The sequence below is a fragment of the Equus quagga genome, chromosome 1 (genome assembly GCF_021613505.1).
Source record: "Equus quagga isolate Etosha38 chromosome 1, UCLA_HA_Equagga_1.0, whole genome shotgun sequence".
NCBI classification, from domain to species: Eukaryota; Metazoa; Chordata; class Mammalia; order Perissodactyla; family Equidae; genus Equus; species Equus quagga.
Window position 1 is genome coordinate 104,058,249 of NC_060267.1, and position 21,751 is coordinate 104,079,999.

Here is a 21,751-nt window from a genome sequence, read left to right on the forward strand (position 1 = left end):
ACCTGTCCTCAAACAGGACAGGAACCCATAGGATCTAGGGACATCTCAAGGTCACAAATGAGAAAAAGGAGGCAAATGAGCGAGACATCCTTCATATGTGTTTTGTTGGGAACCTGATTCCCAACCTAATACAATTCACATGCTCATTACATCAGGCTCTGAGGCTCTCTAGGCAGGAAGACAGGTGTTTGACAGGAGAATGAAAAGGGACACTGCTCCAATTACCACAGATGGGATGGCATTACAAATAAACATATGTTTCTGGGGAGAGAATGAGGAGATCCATTATGGAGAAGAGCTGGGAAGCCTGAGCCACAAAGCTGACTCTAATTTTTCAGAGAGAAGGTAAAATTACTATCTTGCCGCTTCCACCTCTGATGATGAGTTTAAATGGTAAGAACACCACTGAGTTTATCACAGTGTGGAGACTTGCTGTCCATCAGCAGAGCCTCCCCAACTCCCCTATCCTTCTGTTTTACACAAGCACTACACATATATCCAATACTCTGAGCCAATTAAGAAGAAATTAGTGTAGACCCCAGGTCACCAAGGCTCTCTTTAATCAAAATCACTTCTGAGTGTGTGAGCATCACCATTGCCATAGCTACCATCCAAACACTGCTTTGTAGATCAGGGGTCCTGAGTCTAGAGGAGCCCAAAATTTATTAAGCAGTGCTAATTCAAATGATATTTACAATTCTTCACTAGTCCTCAAATGTCCAAGTCCCTTTACAAAGGGGCCCACTGACCCGCCCAACCTCATCTCCTAGCATTTCTCATTCTTCCCCTTTCCAACATACACAATACCTACATCAAGAACACAATATTTCCAAAATAGCAATGTCTTTTCACACTTTCTTGCCTCATTCCTCTACCTGAAATGCCTATTCCACTCAATCTCTTAAGCCACCTAGTGAACTTCTACTCTTCAAGTCCAGCTCAGATGCCTCCTCTTTGGTTAGTCCTTCCCCAACCTCCTACCTTAGACAAAATTAACTATATCCCCTCCATTCCCTCATAGTGGTCAGAGGATAGCATGAAGCCTTTGTTTATATAAAGGAAATGTTAAGGGTGAAAATTTTGCTCATTTCACTTTTTGCCACTAATAATCCTCATAAAGTTTTCACAAAGTGATACTTTCACTCAGTAGAGATCATCTAGTCTAGTGGATTTCAAGTATATGTCATATAATCCTTTGCTTTAACTAAAATCTCAGGAAGAAGCTCAATACGTATATAACAAATAAACCCAGAGCTTCTCTGTCTGTAATAGTATACAGAAAATCCAAAGTATCTCCTACTTGGGTCTTTTCACAGTAGGCCCTGAGGATGGCCCATGGAACCACTAGCCCCGTCTTTTTATAAATTAGAAAACCTGGGTCAAAAGAAGGGCAATGTGATATTCAAGAGTATACAATTTAGTAGCAGGGCCAGGATCTAGGTCTCCTGACTTCTAGCTCTTTCTATTATTACATGGCATTCCTGCCTACCTACTCTTGGGGGGGAAAGTTACATGAAGAAAACTGGTGAGGGAAGGAAACAAGAGGCTTAGCTGGCCTTAAAAATTCTACGGGAGCTTCTTCCGTCAGCCTGCCAGCCAGAGCAGAGGATGTGCCAGTATAATATCTACCTTGAGGCAGTCTTAATGACCGGCTGCTAAGAGCTTCTATGGGGAGGCAAAGAGGGCACAAAGTAGGGGGAGGTGCATGGTTGGGAGGCTGCTGTTTGCAGTGCCAGTTTAGTACTAAGTCTCAGAAGGGGGCCACCTATATAATAGGCTTTCAGGGTCATCAAGAGCCCCTCTATCCACCAAAAAAAACCCCAAAAAACAAAAACACCTCACAGACAAACTGCAGTTTCTATGTGATGCAATTGGTTTGGATTCAAGCAGACCTAGGTTGGATTCTGACTAGCAAATAATAGCTGCCTGACTAACCTGTCTCAGCTTTCTGGCCTATAAAATCAATGCAATGACACTGATCTTACAGTTTACATGAGCATTATCTTGATTAAACGAGACAATGTAAGTAAAAGCACTTAAGCAATCTCTGGTATATAGCAGGCATTCAATAACCAGATGTCTCTTTCTTCCTTTATGTTAGATATAGCCCTCTCTGATTTTCTTACAATATAAAAGTCTTTGATATTTAAAATACTGCAATACTGAGTTATTACAGACTGAATGTTTGTGTGCCCCCCCCCCAAATCCATATGTTGAAGCCCTTCATCACATTTCCAATGTGATGGTCTTTGGGGGTGGGTCCTTTGACAGGTAATTAGGTTTAGAAGAGGTCATAAGGATGAAGCCCCTATGATGGGAATGGTACCCTCATAAGAGGCTGAAGAAACCAGAGCTCTCTTTCTTGTCATGTGAGGATACAGCAGGAAGGCAGCATCTACAAGCCAGGAAGAGGACTTTCACTAGTATTTGATCATGCTGGAACCCTGATCTTGGACTTCCAGCCTCCAGATTTGTGTGAAATAAATATCTGTTGTTTAAGTCACCCAGCCTATGGTATTTGTTACAGCAGCCTGAGCTGACTAAGACACAAGTGTTGGTAAGGAATTTTTATATACACTGCTAGTAGGAGTATAAACTAGTAAACACGGTAAAACTCTATAAAACTGTTTGGTAGTGTCTACTAAAGCTGAACATACATATGCCCTATAACCCAGAAAACTGCACTCTTGAGTAGGAAACACGAGCTTATATTCAACAAAAGACATGTACAAGAATTGTTCATATCAGCATTATTCATAACAGCCCCAAACTGAGAACAGCTTAAGTATCCATCAACAGTAGAACGGGTAAATAAACTGTGATATATTCATACAATGGAATACAAATGAGCCATGAAAAAGAATGCTTCATACAAGAAAACAGATGAATCTCAGGAACAAAACGCCAAACAAAAGAAACCAGATATAAAAGAGTTGTATGCATGATTCTATTTATATAAAGCTCAAAACCAGACAAAATGAATACGGTGAAGGAAGTCAAAATAGTGGTTACATGTTGGGGGAGAATAAGTAAAGACTGAAAGGGGTATTACAGAAGCTTAGCAGTTATGTTGTATATCTTCTGTCATACTTCATACTTTGTAAAAACTCATTGAACTATATACACATTATTTGTGCACTTTTATACTTCAATTTTTTAAAGTTTACAGGGAAAACAAACCCCTGGGAAGATAACAAATTGAAGTCACAAGGTCTCAGTACTCCTGTAGCCTAGGACTACACCCTCTGACACCTTTGTATCCTCTCTCTTTCTGCTCCACTGCCATGGTCCTATTACAAGCCTCCAGAATCTCATAGATGGACAACCAAAACATGCTCCTAAATTGGTCTTCAGGCCTGCACAAGTTCCTCCTCCTCCTCATCTTCTACAGTCTCCAGATAAACCTTCCTAAGCATGGCACTGATTGAGTCACTCCCCTGCTCCAGAACCTTCACTATTCCCCACTGACTACAAGATAAAGTAAAAATCTCTGAGCTTTGCCTTCAAGGTTCTCCTTACAGAATCCCAATCTACTACTCCAGGATCAGCTCATGATTCCTCCTTATCTTAATTCACTGCTTCCATCAAACCACTTACTGCCTCTGCACATGGCCCAAAGTTTGCCACGTTCTATTGTTTTGTTTTGGGTTTTTTGAGGAAGACCAGCCCTGAGCTAACATCGGTGCCCATCTTCCTCTACTTTATAGGTGGGACGCGTATCACAGCATGGCTTGACAAGCGGTGCACAGGTCCGCACCTGGGATCCGAACCAGTGAACCCCAGGCCACCAAAGCAGAACGTGCAAACTTAACAGCTGTGCCACCAGGCTGGTCCCTCTATTGTTTTGTCTTCCTCTTTTTGCAGTGCTTGATTCTCCTCTAGGAAAAGGACTTGGGCAGAAAGAAACTAATCATTTGGTAAAACGATGAAAAGCTTAACAAAGTCTATTCACTCCCCAAAGCTACTCCTCCATCCTTCCTCACTATTTCCTTAAGGGGAAAATAATACTTTAGAAACTTCAATTTCACCTTCAAATGATAAAAGATTGGCTGAAAAATATAAAGAATAAATCTAGCTCCCGGCAAAAAATAAAAGCAATCTTATCCCTCTATTTCTTCGTTTCCTACATGATGGTTATGGTGATTACCTTTTATTTGCATAGCAGTGTAGAGTTGACAAAGCACTTGCATAAACTATTTTATTTCAATAAAGTCTCACAATAACCCTGGAAAGTAGGCATTCTCATCCTCGTTTACATATAAGGACATCAAGGCTTAGGTGATCACTAAGATTACTTTACAGTTCTCATATTCCTGTGATTCTCTGCAACAGATGAGGTTTATTTCTGACAACTTCCTACTACTCTTCTGACCATCTCTCTCACCCCATCTCCACTCCTTCACCACCAGGTATCTACTCTATATCCCATCCTTACAGAGTGTTGCTCTCATACTGTGGTTGTAATCTCCAGTGTGTTGCCTGAGACCACCATACTCATCCTCCTATAGGTAGTCATAAATTCCTAGGGGTCTACAAGATTAGAAAGTCTTTAAGATACAAAGAATGGATCTTAAATGGTGAAAATTTAGGCAACATAAGAAGATGTGAGAATGATATTTAGAGAAGGAGACTATCCAGTGCCTCCAAGAAATTCATATTTCTTCAAAAAAATTTTTTGAGGCCTACTATACGTCAGGCTGCTAAATGCTAAAGCAAAGAATAAAACATGGGTCTTGCCCAGAGGAACTCAGCCTAGTGTAGACCCCACAGGTGTCAGTCCTACACATAGTACAGACTCTAGCTCAAAGAATCTGATTTTTGACTCCACAATCATAGGAGTTTCTTGCCAAGTTAAAGCAAATCCCCAAGAAGACATTCTAGCCACTGCCATCCATTCCTCTTCATTGACAATGAATGTGCCACTCAAAATCAAACCACCAAGTAAGCAAATCAACAAGTAAACTGTCACAAAACCAGAGCAATCATTTCACATAACGCATTTATCAACAAACATTAGGGAAAACATTCAAGCTTACCCGTACTCATAGAAATACATGTTAAAGTAGTCAAATACTGATTTTACACATGTTAACACTAAAAAAGATAATACTGTGTGCTGGAAAGTGAGGTGAAAATGGTTGATAGACTGCAAACTGGAAATCTTTTATAAGAAGTAATACAGCAACATCTATCAAAAGCCACACACATCATCATAATCTTTGATCAAGTAGTTACTTCCGAAAATTGAGAATGCTTATGGCCTTTCTATGTAACAATGGTGAAAAACTGGAAGTCAACACAGTTCTCGAATAGAAACATAACTGAACAAATCATGATACAACAGCTATGAAAAATATATAATTATTAAGACTACAGAACAACATGTAAAAATTATTCATAAGTAGAAAAAACAAAACATGAAATTACAGCTAGACGACAATCACAATTATGTAAAAATATGTTCACATATGGACAAATACTAGAAGAGAATATGGAAAATGTAAAAGCAACTACTCTATTGCTATGGTGAAACGAGAGAAATATGTTCTATTTAGAACTTCCTTTACTCATGTTGATATAACAATAAATCATACTTAATTACATTGCTTGTCTAACTGACTATCTTCCCAAATAAACTATAAGCTTTGTGAAGACAGGACAATGTCTCTTGTGCTCTGCATTCATGGAATAATTCATGAAAGAATGAAATACTTGAGAAACCTCAAAATAAAGATTTCCAGAAGGGGAGTGGAGGTGGATCATTACGGACAATCAAAATACTGATCTCTATATGCCTATTTTTAAGCTCTAACTATGAGAAAAAACAAATCAACCCACTGAAGAATCTCTAGGAAGTCTTTCTTCCCTCAACGCCACTGCCCAGGTCTTTGCTGCTAAAGGGTCTGGAAAAAAGCACAAGGTTCCGGGAGGTAGGCACAGCAGCAGAGTACTCCCAGGGTTTTCAGGGAACATGTGGAGTCAGAAGGGACAAGAGCTTCATATCTTTCACCAACCCCAAAACTCACTGCCCTTTGACTCCAAGAACCTCGCCCAGAACAAGAGATGGAATTAAGGGCACTGCGGATGGAGGGCAGGTGTGGCGAGAGAGACTGACTATGTGAAAAAAAAAAGGCAGAAAAAAGTATATCAGCAGGGAACAGTCTCTTTAGTAGGAACTTAAGTCTGATGCCATCCTAAGCTCCAGCTAAGAAATAAATTTCCAGATACAAAGGAAAATAAGGAGCTATAAAAAAAATTGAGCTCTGGAGTGAAAATCCCCTTTCCTGACAACTTAAAATCAGTCTGAAATACACCAGAGGCACCAGAAGGACTCTAAGTCATAGAAGTATTATAAGCATTAACAAAAACACACAGGGAAAGGAGACAATCTTTAAGTTATTTTTCAACCAACCTACGCAGCACCTGTCACAGACCATACAGGCTCTTTCCAGCTTAAACAATTTTTCATCCATCCTTGGTGCTTTTAGACAAAAACATCATAATTGACTAATGCAGGGCTCAGAAAGGAGTTTAGCTGCACGGAGAAAAGGCACAATGAGTAAGAAGAAAAGGGTACAGAGAAAGAAGAATCTAGATTCGAGATGCAGCTCTACCTATTTCATGCTGTAACTTTAAGTAAATCACAATCTCTCTGAGCCTTGGTTTCCTAATCAAAACAGGAAATTATATGAACTTACCTCACAAGGTTAAGGTAACAATTAAATGAGATGATACATGCACATCAAAATATATAATAAATTATAAAGTTTTATTTAAATATATGACCTTATTACAGAAGCACAAATGCTTCAATTTCCTTCCTGGATCAAGTTGAGTGCATTTTTCAACTAAAGCTGACTGCGTAAGTCATCTGGAGGCTACAGGAAAATCATTCTCATCCCACTTTGCCGAGTCAACTGATAGTTTACTCTTTCAAAGAGTAGACTTCTCATGAGGGCAACTGGCAATAAAGAATGATTTTCCTTTCCCCCAATCTTAGTTCTGAAATTTCACTATTCATTACTTAGGGCTAGAGAAGTTTTTCTATTTTCCAGCTCCTTCCATGAAAACAGAAAAACCTATGTAAAGAGATTGCCAATAACCATTACCAACTCATAGTTGAGCAAAGACTAATTTAGCCTCATGAAAATTAAAGGCTAGGAAATTGGGATGTCAACAACAATTTGACCTACGATTCCCAAGAATCTCCTCTTTTCAAGGAGGTATCCACCACTATTGTCTCTAACCACCACAATTTCCCCCAAATACCAACACTTCAGCATCTAAAAATTTCCCAGACTAATTTTGCACTGAAAAATAAGGACTCATGTCTAATTTTGTTTCATAAAATATGTTCACCTCTGGAATGCATCCGAGGTCATAGGACTTATGTCCACAGACACAGTGTGAAAAGCATCAGTGGGAAGAGAAAGCACAGGAAAGTAAAAAAAACAAAATTCACCACCTCCACAGTTCTGACTATAATCAGTAGCCCTGAGACTAGCGCAAACTTACTTTCTCCCCTAAATTCTTACTCCTGATAATTAGAAAAACTACCAATGACGATACTTAAGAGGAAATTAAGTGGGGAATTCTGCCTCATATCTACATTCAGTCTCACCTGCTACTACAGTTGCAGTCCATATATATTTAAATTTGTTGTGTGTGTTACAGTTTGCAATCTGACCTCACAACAATCCTATGAAGAAAGTAGGGCAGATATTATTACTCTAATTTCAAGGATGAAGAAACTGAGATTCAGAAAAGAATAGCAACTTTCTGGCCTAAATTAAACCAAGACCTCTGACTCTAAATCCCTTATGCTTTTCAGAACACCATGATGATTCTTGAGGTCTTTTGGCCCCATTCTCTCCAGAGAAGATAAATCCCAGTCCCAATCTTCCTGTCACCACCTTCCATGGCACTATTCACTGGCTCTTTGTGTCAGAATCTAGCAGTTTCTGCAAGAGAATCCCAAGGTAGCACTAAAGGGAAATCATTAAGCTAAATATAGTTGGAAAACAAAGAAGTTTGTTAAACGGCTGGAAGAACTGATATTCCTGCCCACTTAATACAAGTTTCCAACTAGATTAGCTAACCACCCAGCTCTATAGCACGTGCAAACTCAGTCTAGGAAGACTGTTGAAAAATAGACAAGACCCAAAGCCAAAGACCTAGGCTCTAGTCCTGACTCTTACTTCTTGGCTATGTGACGTTGGGTAACCTCCTTATCGTAATTCCTTCATATGTAAAATGAGAATAACACTAATGACTGCCTCACAAATACTACTGAGTGGAGGATTAAATGAGACAGTGGATGTGACAGTGCTCAAAGTATAAAGTTTCTACAAATAAGCCAACTGAAAAATATCTTTCCCGGAGACTGTTTCAAAACACTAGTAATCAGTGTTTTCTCAACTATGCGCAAAAAACTACTCCAACCAAAGTGAAGGAATATTCATCTAGGTTTGTCCTATTTTTCCAAATTATTTTTAGTGTCGTGGAAACCTGTCTACAAATGATTTTACTTGACTTGAAGATTCTTATAAATATTCATATGGTAAGCTGTTGTCTTAAAGCTGCTATGAAAATCTGCTTGTCATAGCAGAACATTTATTGAACATCTCGCATGTCCCAGTCACTGTGTTAGACATTTTCAGAGTTTATTTCAATTGGTTCTCATAAGAATTCTTTGTGATGTATTTTATCTCCTCCTTATAGATGAAGAAACTGAAGTTCAGAGAGAACAAGAAATTGCCAAAGGTCAAATATGTGCCTGCGTCACTGAGGAGAAGGAACACCAAGGAGTGGCAAGGGGAAATTTGGAACACTGTTGTCTAGTAGTTACAGAACATGGTGGTGAAGACCACAGACTTGGAGTTGGACCACCTGGGTTCAAATCCCGGGTTCACCATGAGCTTTAATTTCCTCCTTTGTAAAATTAAGTTAATGATAGTAATTTATTTCATAACCTAGTAAATGAGTCAATATATCTACTTAGAATAGTCCCCTGCCTATCATGTGGTATACCCAATACATTAGGAATTATTATCATCATTTCCGCCATCCTGCTAATCCAAACTTCTCACCTTCTTCCCTCCCCTGAAACTTGTATGCTAACTAGCCTAAATCTCTCCTACACACCTTACTCATTACTGTTGTTATGCTGTTGCTCTTTCTCTTCCTTTTAATGGAAATGTCTCTCTCCTTCCCCACTAATGTAAATCCCACTCAGCCTTCAAAGTCTAGCTCAGATCTAACTCTCTGTGAAACATTTTCTTTCCCGGCCCATAGCGAGTTCTTTCTCTGAACAACTCTTCATACTGTCAAACAATCTAACTTTTAGAAATCACATGATTTCTAAGGGCCTCTGAAGATAGATGATTTAGTCCAAATTCTTAATTTTTTAAATAGAAATTGAGGCTTAAAGAGTTAAACTGCCTATGGTGACACAAAAAGTTAGTTGGCAAAGTAGAGACTTGAATCCAGATATTTTAAATGTTTGCAATTCTCTTTCTAATATACTATCCTAATTTTGTCTTGCTTGAGATTCTGTATAAGTTCTCAAAACTGAAAGCATATATTCTATAATTATCTGATTCCAAGTATTTCACTGGTTTTGTAGCCTTCATGGCAACAAATACACTGGAGCTAGCAGATGTTTGCTGATTTATTAGCATATCAATCTTTCATTGGTGATGTCAGTAAACACAGGACTCTACAGAACTTAAGTTCTCACTATGAGCTATTCACCAGTGGGTGATAGGGACTGAAGAGGGAACTATATCCATACGTATCCCTAGAGTCGAATCACAGGGTCCAAAAAAGAAAAGACTCACTCTCTATCACTGGAACCTGGAAGCATAAGAGAAACACAGTCTCCAGCTGGGTTACTATGATTAATATTAGGGCCCTCCAAAGATTCAAGTCCACGATACATAAAGGGGACCTCAGTTTCCTCCTACAAAGGCCAAGCCTCTTTTTTTGCACGATTAAATCAGGCTGAAGTTATTGCATAAATTTGTTAGGTCCCTTGAATGGAGAAATGGATAAGAGGTAGATATCCTGGAAAGGGATTATAAGCTGTGCTTGGGAGGATTGGAATGGAAGAATGGTCCTAGACAGAAGGAAGAAAAGAAAGAACAGACTCTAAAATTTGAGAAAGGCTCAAGTAAACAAAGACATCTTAGTGCCTAGGCTGAGAAAAGGGAAGAAGTAGAGAGCACAAGAGATGTTCCCCACAAAGAAAGAGCAAGCAGGGAGTGTTCATGCACATCAGAAAAGAGTGAGAGAGAGGAAGAGTAGGTACGTCATCAGTCTCATGTAAGGAGGGCGTAGGACAGTCTAATCTAGTAAGAATAATTAATGCTTTTATAGCACTTTACAGTTTATAAAAAGATTATTACATATACCACTTCTTCTTGAATAGTCACTTTGGTTAATGTAGCTGCTGTTTGTTCATATTTACAGGGAGCTGAAGAGTTGCCTTTGCTCGTCATTTGTATTTTCATCATTTTTTTCAAAAGTAATTGATTGGCCCCAAAAATAATTACTGAAAACCTTCTTTGTCATACCAAATGCTAGGGATACGGAAATTAGTTATAGTCATTGTCCTCAAGGGGATCTCATCATTGAAGGTGTGGAGATGGAAAGACAAATAAAACCTGATTATAATACAACAAGCTAATTGCAATGAGAGGTAAGCAAGTGTAATATGGTTTCTAACACAAATTGAAAGAATTTAAGAAGGGAGTAAGTCTCATTCTAACTCTAGAAGACTCAACAACTGAACTGAGTCTTGAAGATATCCAGAACTGTCCAGGCAAACACACAGGAGAAGAGAAACCTTTCAGGTAGTAGTAGATAGACATAGGGGCATGGCACATTCAGTTAAACCTAAGTAGTCTGTCATGGCTATATCAAAGTGGGTGAGGAATCAAAGAAAGGTAGGACTGAAGAGGTAGGCAGAGTCAGATCGTGAAGAGCTTACTGTGTACTTTCTTTCAACACCTTTCAGTCACAGTGCAGTTTAGTCCTCCTAAACCATCCTTTGGATAACCCAAAGGAATTTTTTCACTAAAGAGAAAGAAACAAGCAGCTTGCATGGCCCAAGACTGGAGTTTCACCCTGAGGGAAAAGTTCTCTGGATACGGCAAGAAAGCAGGATTAAGTTTAGAAAAATGGGCTCCTTGAGAGCCAAGAGTCAAGATAGGCTAGGGAAGAGAAAGTCAGTCCTCAATTTTATTCCATTTGCCCCTGCTCTGTTCAGAGCTGCCATGGACCAGGCAATACTTTTCAGTATTGTGGGCTGCTATGGCTCTCATTCAGCACTAAATCTCTAACGATTATGATTTGGACTGGTTGAAAATTAGCAATTAAGTTACTTTGTATTTCACAGAGCACAAGTGAGAGCAAAACTGTTCTGAAGCTATATTTCAATGAATAAGGATGATTTTCAACATAACAACAAATACCTCTAATCCTAGAATACTTCTCTCTCTCCACTGTTCCCTTCTATCCCTTTCCTCATCCTGTGGATCTCTCTCTCCTCAACTCAATTTGGCAAAGATTTACTGAACTCAAACTATGTTTCAGATACTCTGCTGAATGATACAGATACAAAAACGAAAAAAACACTAAGCCTGTCCACAAAGAACTCACTATCACATAACGGATCATTTTGTTGAAGTCCAGTGATAAAGATATCCACAGGACTGAAAGAGGGCATGGAGGCGACATAGACGCCTAATATAATCTAGAGGGTAAGAGAAGGATTTCTGGAAAAGGAAATATTCATTTCAGTCTCAAAAGATAAATATGAGTTTAGTCAAGAAAAGGAAGAAAAGAGGAGGAGAGGCAACTACAGTAGGAGTAGACAGCATAAACGAAGACTAGAAGGAAGAATGCCACAATGTGTGAATGGAACCGCAAACAGTTCAGTACTGCTGGAAACTGAAGTTTAGGGATGGAAATGGTTAGGAGGCTGGAGAAGTAAACAGGGGTCAAATCACAGGAGGGCCATGAACTTTATTTACAAGACACGGGAAGACACTGAAAGGCTTTAAGCAAAAGAGTGAAAAGGTCAAATTTGCATTTTAAATAGTTCATTCAAGCTATTAAGTGGAAAGCATAATGAGACTTGCAGATGTTCTAGGTGAAAGCTAATGAGAACTTGAAACAGGCAACCATTTAGTGTCCTCTGTTGAGACAGAGAATATGAGAAGAGCTGGAATAGGAAGGAAAGATAAGGAATTCAATACTGGAACAAATGACCTTAAGTTACCTTTAACCACCCAGATGGAGATATCCAGCAGGCAAGTGAACATATGTCTGAAGATCAGGACAAAATTTTGGGCTAAAGGTAAAGATTTGGGAACTGATTGCATTTAGGAGGTAACTGACATCTTGAGAATGGATGGACCAGGGAGAATGTGTAGAGGGAAAAAAGAAGTGGGAAGAAAATGGAGCCCTGAGGAACACTTACATTTAATGAGGTAAGCAAAGGAAAAGAACAAGAAGAGTGAGAAGGAACTTTAAAAAGGCAGGTAAGAAGAAAACAAAGAACGCAGTGTTCAGAAGCCAAGGGACCTCCAAATGGAAGCTAAACATGTCAACCAATCACTGCAGGTGTATACCACCACCTTCCTTTGGATTTAGCAATGAGGTAACCTAGCAAGAACAATTTCAGTGTTACGGAGAAGGTGGAAGCCCAATGTCATGCAGGAGGGCAAATATGGGATAAGGAAGTGGAAACAAGAGTGAGATTTCTCCATCATGTCTGGAAGGGTGATTAAGAGGGTAAGGAGTAGTTTTGCTTCTTTATTTACAAGGATGAAGCAACCATTAGAAGAAGCAATCAGTAGAAAATAAGAGTATTGAACAGAAGGAAAAAGAAGGGATGAAATTTAGAGCAAGGTTATGGAGAAGGCAGGAGGGGAGGGGTCTTTTTTAAACAACAGTACCCTCATCCTCTGAGAACAGAATAAAGAAAATGAGTATTGAGGTAAGAGAGAGAAGCAGAACAAGAGCATTCCAAAGGCAACTGTGTAATAACAGCACAGAATCCTGAAAGTCAAGTATGTGTTCAGGGAGAGGGTAATCCAGAGTGCAAAAAAGTTTAGGATTGAGAGAGCAGTGAGAAATGAGTCTAAAAAGATAAGCTGGAGCAGGTTGTGAATAAGCCTAATGAGCAACAGTGTCTTAGAGAAGAATGTTAAGAAGGAAATTAACTCAATAAGATCTGCGAATGCTTTTGTTTTGTTTAAGAATACTCTGGAGGCCAGCCCCATGGCCAAGTGGTTAAGTTTGCATGCGCCACTTCTGTGGCCCAGGGTTTCGCAGGTTCAGATCCTGGGTGTGGACTGAGCACAGCTCATCAAGCCATGCTGAGGCAGTGTCCCACATAGTAGAACTAGAAGGGCCTACAACCAGAATATATAGCTATGGACTGGGGGACTTTGGGGAGAATAAGAAAGAAAAAAAAAAAAGATTGCCAACAGTTGTAGCTCAGGGCCAATCTTTAAAAAAAAAAAAAAAAAGAATACTCTGAAAGCAACGTGAAAGATGGATTGGATAGGATAGGGGAAAAGAACACCACGTTAAAAGGCACCACTTTTTAAAGCCATTCTGTATATATTTCTCACTTCCTTCACTTCCCTCTGCAACCACCCTTTCTTAATTAGTCACAAGTGAAGCTGAAGTAGAGCTTTTGCAGAATTCACTTCACTTCTTAAATAAAGATTTATGTGGTCCTGTCCCTAATTGTTAAACATAGCTGAGTCAAATGGGTAATGTTTCTCTCTTATTAAAAAGAACAAAAAACCCTCTAAATTATATTGCCTTTTAAAAACTATCAAAGAAAGCCTTCAATAATTTTGTCTTTGAGCCAGTAGCCCTCAATTAAAAAAAAATAATCATAGGGGCTGGCCCCATGGCCAAGTGGTTAAGTTCGCACACTCCACTTCAGTGGTCCAAAGTTTTGCCAGTTTGGATCCTGGGCACGGACCTAGTACCACTCATCGAGCCATGCTGAGACAGTGTCCCACACAGCACAACCAGAAGGACCTAGAATATACAACTATGTACCGGGGGGACTTTGGGGAGAAGAAGAAGAAAAAAAAAGACTGGCAATAGATGTTAGCTCAGGTGCCAATCTTTAAAAAAATAATAATAATAATAATAATCCCCATCCCTGAAGTCTGAAAAATAGACAATGACCTGCACAAAAAAATTTGGATAACTCAAAAAAGGGACCAAGATAGGTGGGGTACCTGTAGTTGGAAACAGGGAAGGATGCAATAATCACTAGTATGGCTCTTTACCCTTTACAAAGTGCTTTTGCAGCACCTTATTTTATTCAATTCTCACAACAATGCTATGAGATATACATATTGTTATCTCCATTTTACAGATAAGGAAACTAATATTCGTCTGTGTTATTCCAGAACCTAGAACAGTGTCTGGTATATAGTAGGTCTCCAATGAAAACATATCAAAAGGCAGGAGTGGGAGGCTCAGAGAAGTTATGTAACTCTGGTAGGGTCATACAGTTAATGGTGGAGCCAGATCTCAACCCTAGGTCTTCTGACCCTTAATCCTATATTCTTCACATTGTTTCATGCTGGTGAAAAGGAGAAAAGGGTGGAATGATTGAATATAATCATAATCGGCTTTACAACGCTACATGAACTGATAAAAATTTCAGAAATGCCTGCTGTCAAGCAACAAACACCAAGGCCAGTCTACTTCCTCCTGTTCTTAGTCATGCTGCTTGAGCATCCTTAGAGTTCAGGGATCTGTGGTATTTGCTCACTTTATTCTCTCCCCAGGTCACCTGCCCTATTCTAAGCTGCTTTCTCCTGCTGTACTGAAGCAGGGTCTGCAGAGTAGAAAAGCCTTCTATATCATCCTCTCCTCTCTCTAAAGGGCTTGGTGTAGGCTTCTGGTACTCAATTGCACCTATGCGGGAAGCTAAAACAAAGGATGACAATGCTACCCAATGAGTCTGCAGAGGTCCCACTCACAAGATTTAGAGGGGCGCACATAGTGTGAGTGCCATTAAACATATAAAAAACAGGATGTAACTCTCCATCCTGAGGCATTTAACCATGCCTTCACTCTATGTAATCGATCTGATCCCGAAAAAGCTGTGTGTATATAAAATGTTTGTAAATTTTTGTAATTTCAGAAGCAGCGGGGCCCTTGCTATTTAAGTGAATTACGTGGTAAATCCTTTTGCAAAAGAAACAACCTTTTTTGTAAGAAAAAATAATCTCCTAATTTTTCTGCTTGGTAAATTTATCTTTTTTTTGTAGAACCCAATCTATCAATCTAGGTTCAAATCCTGATACTTCCATTTAATAGCTATTAATACTGGACAAGTGACTACTTTTACAAGTCTGTTTATTCATCTATGAAAGGGATATTCTATTTACTGCTCAGGATCACTGTGAAGATAAAATGAGATAATGGGTACGAATATGTTGTGTAAACTCTACAGCACAGTGCACATGACAGGGATCAAGAAATAAATGCTATTAGCCAACACTTAAACATCCGTCTACAAAAGTTCTTAGATCTATTAAGGAGAGAGGAACTCAACCACAAGTCCCCAGTTCCCATCATTGAGAAGGAAACACACACAGCAGGCATTACAGGATGAGCTCCCTTTTTCAGGATACCACAAGGTAGCAATACGGAAAGAAAGAGGGACTGAATGGAGAGTACTCGATGATGAACTTTTCATCCAAGGTCATGTTTAGTCATTTATTAACCTATGCCTCTTCTTCCAAAGATTTACAAGCATTACTACACAGAATAAACTAGAGAGCTAAAGTTTCTGAAAGAAAATGGCACAAAAATTGTAACATGGAATGATGCAGTGCTGTAAAGGACCTTAGCGAATGTCTGTTTCAGTCCTCTCATTTGACAGATTCTAGAAAATCAAAATCCAAAGAGGCAAAGTGGTTTACCCAAGAATACACGGAGGCACACTTTTATGGTACAAACGTTTCTAACCACAACGTCTTCATTCCTCAAGACAGTCCACCTCTGTTCCCATAGCACCCTTTACATACTAATTACTGTACTATACTAAATTCCTGCTTAAATGTCTGTCCTCTCCCCTATTGGACTAGAAGATCCCAGCAGACAAGGATACGCAACTTATCCTTATATTCCCAGCACCTGGCTCATGTTAGATGCTCAGCTGCATGGAACATATCCCAATTAAAATTGTTTTGTATATTTTCGGGAAAGGTATCCAATTTTGGAAAACGTGCTATTTAGGCCTCCATTACTTTTTGCTTAGCAACATATTGAAAAGGCAAATCTAACTATAGATCTGAACTTGGGTTCAGAAAGACAGTAAGTAATCTTAGGTAGACAAGGACAGTAAGATAAAAATGGGTCCCTGAAAGGAAGATCATCATTATAGCAAAGTCTTACTAACTTTATTATATTGTTAGATTTTGATGACTAAGTCTCTGCCTCCTTTAACCATTTTACAATGACTTTAGCTGAAACAACAATAACACAAATAAGACAGTGAAATTGGTGGTATGGATACAATGTGATATGTTTCTACGGTTCTTTTTCAAGCAGTTACTAACAATTTCACAATGAAGCTTTACAAGAAGTACACACAACTTTATGTTTTAAAAGAAAAAGGATTAAATTTGAGGGATCTACTCAAAGAGTGACTTAAGAGTAGAAAGAAATTTGAGCTGGAGTCAGAAGATGTGAGTTCTGGTCTCCATTCTCTAACTTTTTATTTGACCTTGGCAAATCATTCCATTTCTCCGGGCTAGATGATCATTCAGGTTCCTTCAAGTTCAAATGCTATAATTATAAAATCGAAAGTCCCTATCAATCCTTGAGAGAGTCAGGGATGGAGAAAGACAAAAGGTAGAAAGGTAGAAAGATTGATGGTAAAATAGAGGGATACTGTGGTACTGTGGTATAGTGGGGGAAAAAAACCTCGGTAGAGAGACTAAAGTTTACATTCTAGCTCTGATTCTGCCATTAACTAGTTGAATAACCTTGGACATGTCACTTTCCCTCTTTAAATCAAGATTCCCCCATATATAAAGTAACTCAGATGATCTTCTGGGCCTAATAACCCAGAATTCTAAGCTGTAGGCTACTGTTGCTATAAACAATGGAATTCTATGGAATCAGTATGTTTATGTTAGTCAGAAACAGGATGTATAGATAAAATATTTAGCAGAGAGAAGCCTCAAACCTCACTTGAGCTTCCCCCTCCCAAGTTTCAATTAAAATTTTCTAGAGCCACTCACAAGCACTGGACCAGACGACTTACTTTGAATTCCCCTATTCTTAATGAAATGCCTAAAGGATGACCAGAAAAGAATGGGAACAGGTGCTGCCTAGATAATACATCAATCCAATCTCTTCATTGTCTCCCTCTTTTCTACGAGTGTACTTTCCTTATACTATCCACTGTCTGGACTTGGCCAAACCTATCTCTTTTGATTCAAATTCTTCAAGGCTCAGTTCAAATCTCACCACTTCCATGAAGCACTCATTTCCCACTCTAGCCCACATCCATCTCTCACTCTCTTAAACTTCTATAGTAAACTTCCATAGAAGTAAGTTTACTTCTACAGAAGTAAACTTCTACATTGCTTTGGCAGAGATTAAATGATATTCGTAAAGAGTTTAGCACAATATCTGGCATATAGCAGTTGCTCAATATATTACAGCAGTGAGTGTTGTTGCCAAACCTTTACCACTAATCACATACCCTTTAGTTCAGTGCATCTTAAATTTAAGGTGCATGTGAATCACCCAGATATCTTATTCAAATGCAAATTATGATTCAGCAGGCGTGAGGTGGGACCCGATAATCTGTAGTTCAAAAAGCTCCTGGTTAATGCCAGTGCTGTTGATTCAAGGGCCATACTTTGAATACAAGGAGTAGTTTTTAGTCAACTTTTTAAAAAAGGGATTTATCTTATCTATCCACCTGGTTAGAAAGATCTTAGAAGACAGATACTATGTCTCATTTTTCTTAGCATATATATCCTATATATGAGAAGGTGCTCAATAAACATCTGTGGATTTATCATATCTGCAGTCTCTAGATAATCTAGATAATCTCTCAAACACCTGGGCTAAACTGATTTTCAAATTAAACACTGAGACACACTAGGATGAAAAATCTCACTTGGTCACTGGAATTGGAATCACTGGAACAGAAGCAGGAGAGAATCTGAGTGTAAAATACAGAAAAAAACAACATATACAAATGGATGCGTGTCCCTTGTTTAAGCACAAAGATCATTAAAGTGCAGTCTTAACTGCACTTCAAATTTAGGTACGAACCTTAAAAGAAGACATGCATTTCAGGCAATATATATATATATATATTTTAAAACTAATAATAATTACTAATAAGGCATATAGTGAGCTTGATTTCATTTATTTAGGGAAGCAGATACGTTTTTCAATAATCTTTTAGTGTGCAATTAATCCAAAGGTCAAGCAACCAACGAAAACACATTTCAAGCAAAAGAAAGAGAGAGTGAAACACCCTCCAGTTTTCCCATCAACCTGGTCAGTGGTAAGGTCCCCAATTTCCATCGCCCACAATTACACTGATAGAAATTCAAAGGACTCTGTTGTGTATTAAGGCTCCTCTGAGAGGCTGCTTATTTTAAGCCATTCTTTCAAATCTCCAATTACTTAAATGCTTGTCAAAACTGTCTTTTTTTTAAGCATTCTGTAATTCAGATGGGACCAATATTCTTAAATTCTACTGGGAGGCTACACTCTGATTTCCTATTCAAGGACCAGGAAAATAATATTGGGCATATATGACATCTGCTCACTGAATACTATTATGGGTAGCTTAAACAGTGAGACAAATTTACTAAAATCAGCCTTTAGAGCAAAAAGCATCCTTTTAAGTCCCTGTGCTTGTCACAAGCGGGCACCTGCTCCTTAACTCAGAGACTGTTCAATAAAACCACTCATCAATATTTAACTGAGGCGCTTTTAACAAATTTAGACACGTTAGAAGAAGACAAACTCTGGAATTCTGAGAACTGCTATTAAGCACAGAAACACAGAAGCACAGAACTGCTGTCAAGCGCTAGACTCAAACTGGGTTTATGAGTTTTAATAAATCAATGTTATTACTTCAGAGAAAATCGGACAACAGTTGGGAGTCAGCCCATAGGACAGCGGCTTCTATTACTTCCATCAAAAGTCTAGTCTCCAGGGCAAGGCAAATTCTCCAGTTCATGCCAGGCAGGCAGTCTTGCTGGAGAATAGTACTATCCAGGAAGAGTTTCAAATCTCAAGCCACTGAAGCAGTTAGCACTAAACACAAATCTACAGCAGCCTCATCCTACCCATACAGATGAGTATCTTTCTACCTGCAAGTACCTAACTTGTAATTAGGTTTTACCAAAATAAATGCCTTCAACAGGGTGGGAGATTAGGACAAAGTGCAAGAGGGTCAGATTCTTACATAAAAAATGAATCACCAATGTTCTCATTTCTCGCCTCTTCTTCCTGGCTTTTCTTCAAGACTCATCTTTTGTGAAGCTTTCTCCAATAACTCTGGCTCTCACTGATCACTCCATTTACTGAATGCCTGAAACACTAGTCTCGTCTAACAATTCCAGATTCCTTTTTGTTAAGTGTTTCATGTTTCCATTTTATCTCCCAAATTTGAGTGTGAGTTCTCTGTAAGGCCCCTACACCACCTAGCCCTTAGAGGGAGCCAATTATTAATACTGCTATTACTAACATAATAATAGTGAGGCAACATAACATAGTGAGGTGGCAACAGAGGAGTTAAAGGGGCCTAAGTTCGAATCCCGGACCTACCATTTGCTGGCTGTATGACTGCAAACACATTACTAACTTTTTGTAAGCCTCAGTTTCGTGGTAAGAATTCAATGAGATACATATTAGAGCACCTAGTACAGGGTTTGGCATATAATGGATGCTCAATAAAGCTTAGTTACCTTCCCTTCCCACTTCATACCTTCCCACTTGTTAACTTGAACTGAGTTATTGTCCTAGGGGGCTGCCAAGGAACCGTCATATACTCATACCTATCCCATCACACTCTTGCTTGTGCTTTTGTCATTTCCTAACAAAAGTCCCTGCAGATTTTTCTACTCCATTGTCATGAGAAAAGCTAACTACACAAGTCACCCAAATAACTACTCAGAATGGTCATATTAGGGGCCAGCAGGAGGGCATCTCCACATCTGCATCTCACTTTCATCACACGCACGCCAGCACTCCCTCCCTCGGGGTCTCCCAGTGAGAAAATGATAGAGAAAAGCAGTGAAGCAGCCAAAAGAGGAAATGGCGATGAACAGCTCTGCGGTCCCTCTGTGCCTCCCTCTTGGGAGGAAACACTCAGGTCCAGTCTTCAACTTCAACTCTTGTGAGAAGGAAACAGACAGACAAACCCTTGCTGTATTCCAGAAGAAAGAGGAACCGAGCTTCCTCACCTCTTCATTTCTTCAAGCCCTTCACCTGTCAACTCCACCCCAACCATCCCCTGGGTCAACTTTCTTCTACATAAAACAGAACCTCTTTAAACTGATTTGTCTAAACGGACCTCATGCATGCTTTCACCAACTGGAGGTAACATCTTCCCCCAGCCTTCAGCACTCTAAGTTGGAACATCCTTCAAAAATAATAATAACTCTTGAAGTTCCCCACCTACTGCATTAAGGTGGATATCTTTTTGTGTCCCTTTAATGTTCCAGAATATTTTACCTCGGTCATCACCTTTCCAGCTGAAAAAGCCCACCATCACTTCCTCCCCCAACCCACATACCAAAAAAACAAATTAAAAAAATCCACAAATGCTTCCCCCCTCCACCTCTAGAAGTACAAACATAAAAATGTTATTAAACAGACTTCACCGCGCTCCACAGCAACAAGCCCGTGTACCCTGGGCTCCCGTGTACCCTGGGCTCCCGCATCTGCGATGCGACCAACCTTGATGTCAATACTGAGATCAGCCTTCGTCCGGCGAGGTGAGAAAACACCCGCTCCCCGTCTCCCCTCCAAAATACCCATTTCCATTCCGAATTCACCCGTGCCTCATAAACGAGAACCTTTGTTATTGGCCTTAAATGTCCCTTAGGCGACCTGGGACCGTTTTCACCCCAGCTTTGACGTGTCTAGACTGAAAAGTCGGTCCCCTCCGTCCCCCCCCTCAAAAAAAAGAGCCCTCGATCTCTTAAGCCTCTGCCCCGTGGCATGAAGCAGTTTCTTCTCTGACGTGTCTTTGGGGATCTGAGACAACTGAAGAGAGATTTCACCTCCGGAGTCACCTCTCCGGGCCGGCCACTTGCACCCCCGGCCCCACCACGCGCCCACGCTCGTCCCCAGCTGCCGGCTGCGGCACCGCGCACACCCGCCTCTTCGTCGCGGGCAGCGTGTCCGCGCGGCCTCCCGCAGCCCGGCAGGCCCCGGGAGCCCGAGCGGCGGCGGCGGCCGCGCACCTACCAGTCGGTGTGCGGCTCGTCGACGACCAGCAGCACCTTGGCCTTCCTGGCGGCGGCGGGCGCGGGCGCGGGCGCGTCCACCAGGCCGGCCGAGGCGGCCGTCTGCTTCACGGCTTGGGACAGCGAGCTGAAGAAGCTGCTGCCCACCGACGGCGCCGCGGCGGGCTGCGGCGCGGGCTGCGGCGCCGGCGCCGGGGCCGGCGGCTGCCTCCGCTCGGGGCCGGGCGAGGCGGCTGGGGGCGCCGACG

General features: G+C 40.3%; 1 protein-coding gene across 1 annotated transcript in view; it reads right to left on the reverse strand.

Annotated features, from left to right (window-relative positions):
• Window positions 1-21,751, reverse strand: part of SYN2 (synapsin II) — a 184,211-nt gene that overhangs the window by 152,960 nt on the left and 9,500 nt on the right. The window contains exon 4 of the mRNA XM_046683892.1: window positions 21,505-21,736. Within this exon, the coding sequence (XP_046539848.1) occupies window positions 21,505-21,736 (232 nt within the window). The remainder of the gene's footprint in view (window positions 1-21,504; window positions 21,737-21,751) is intronic.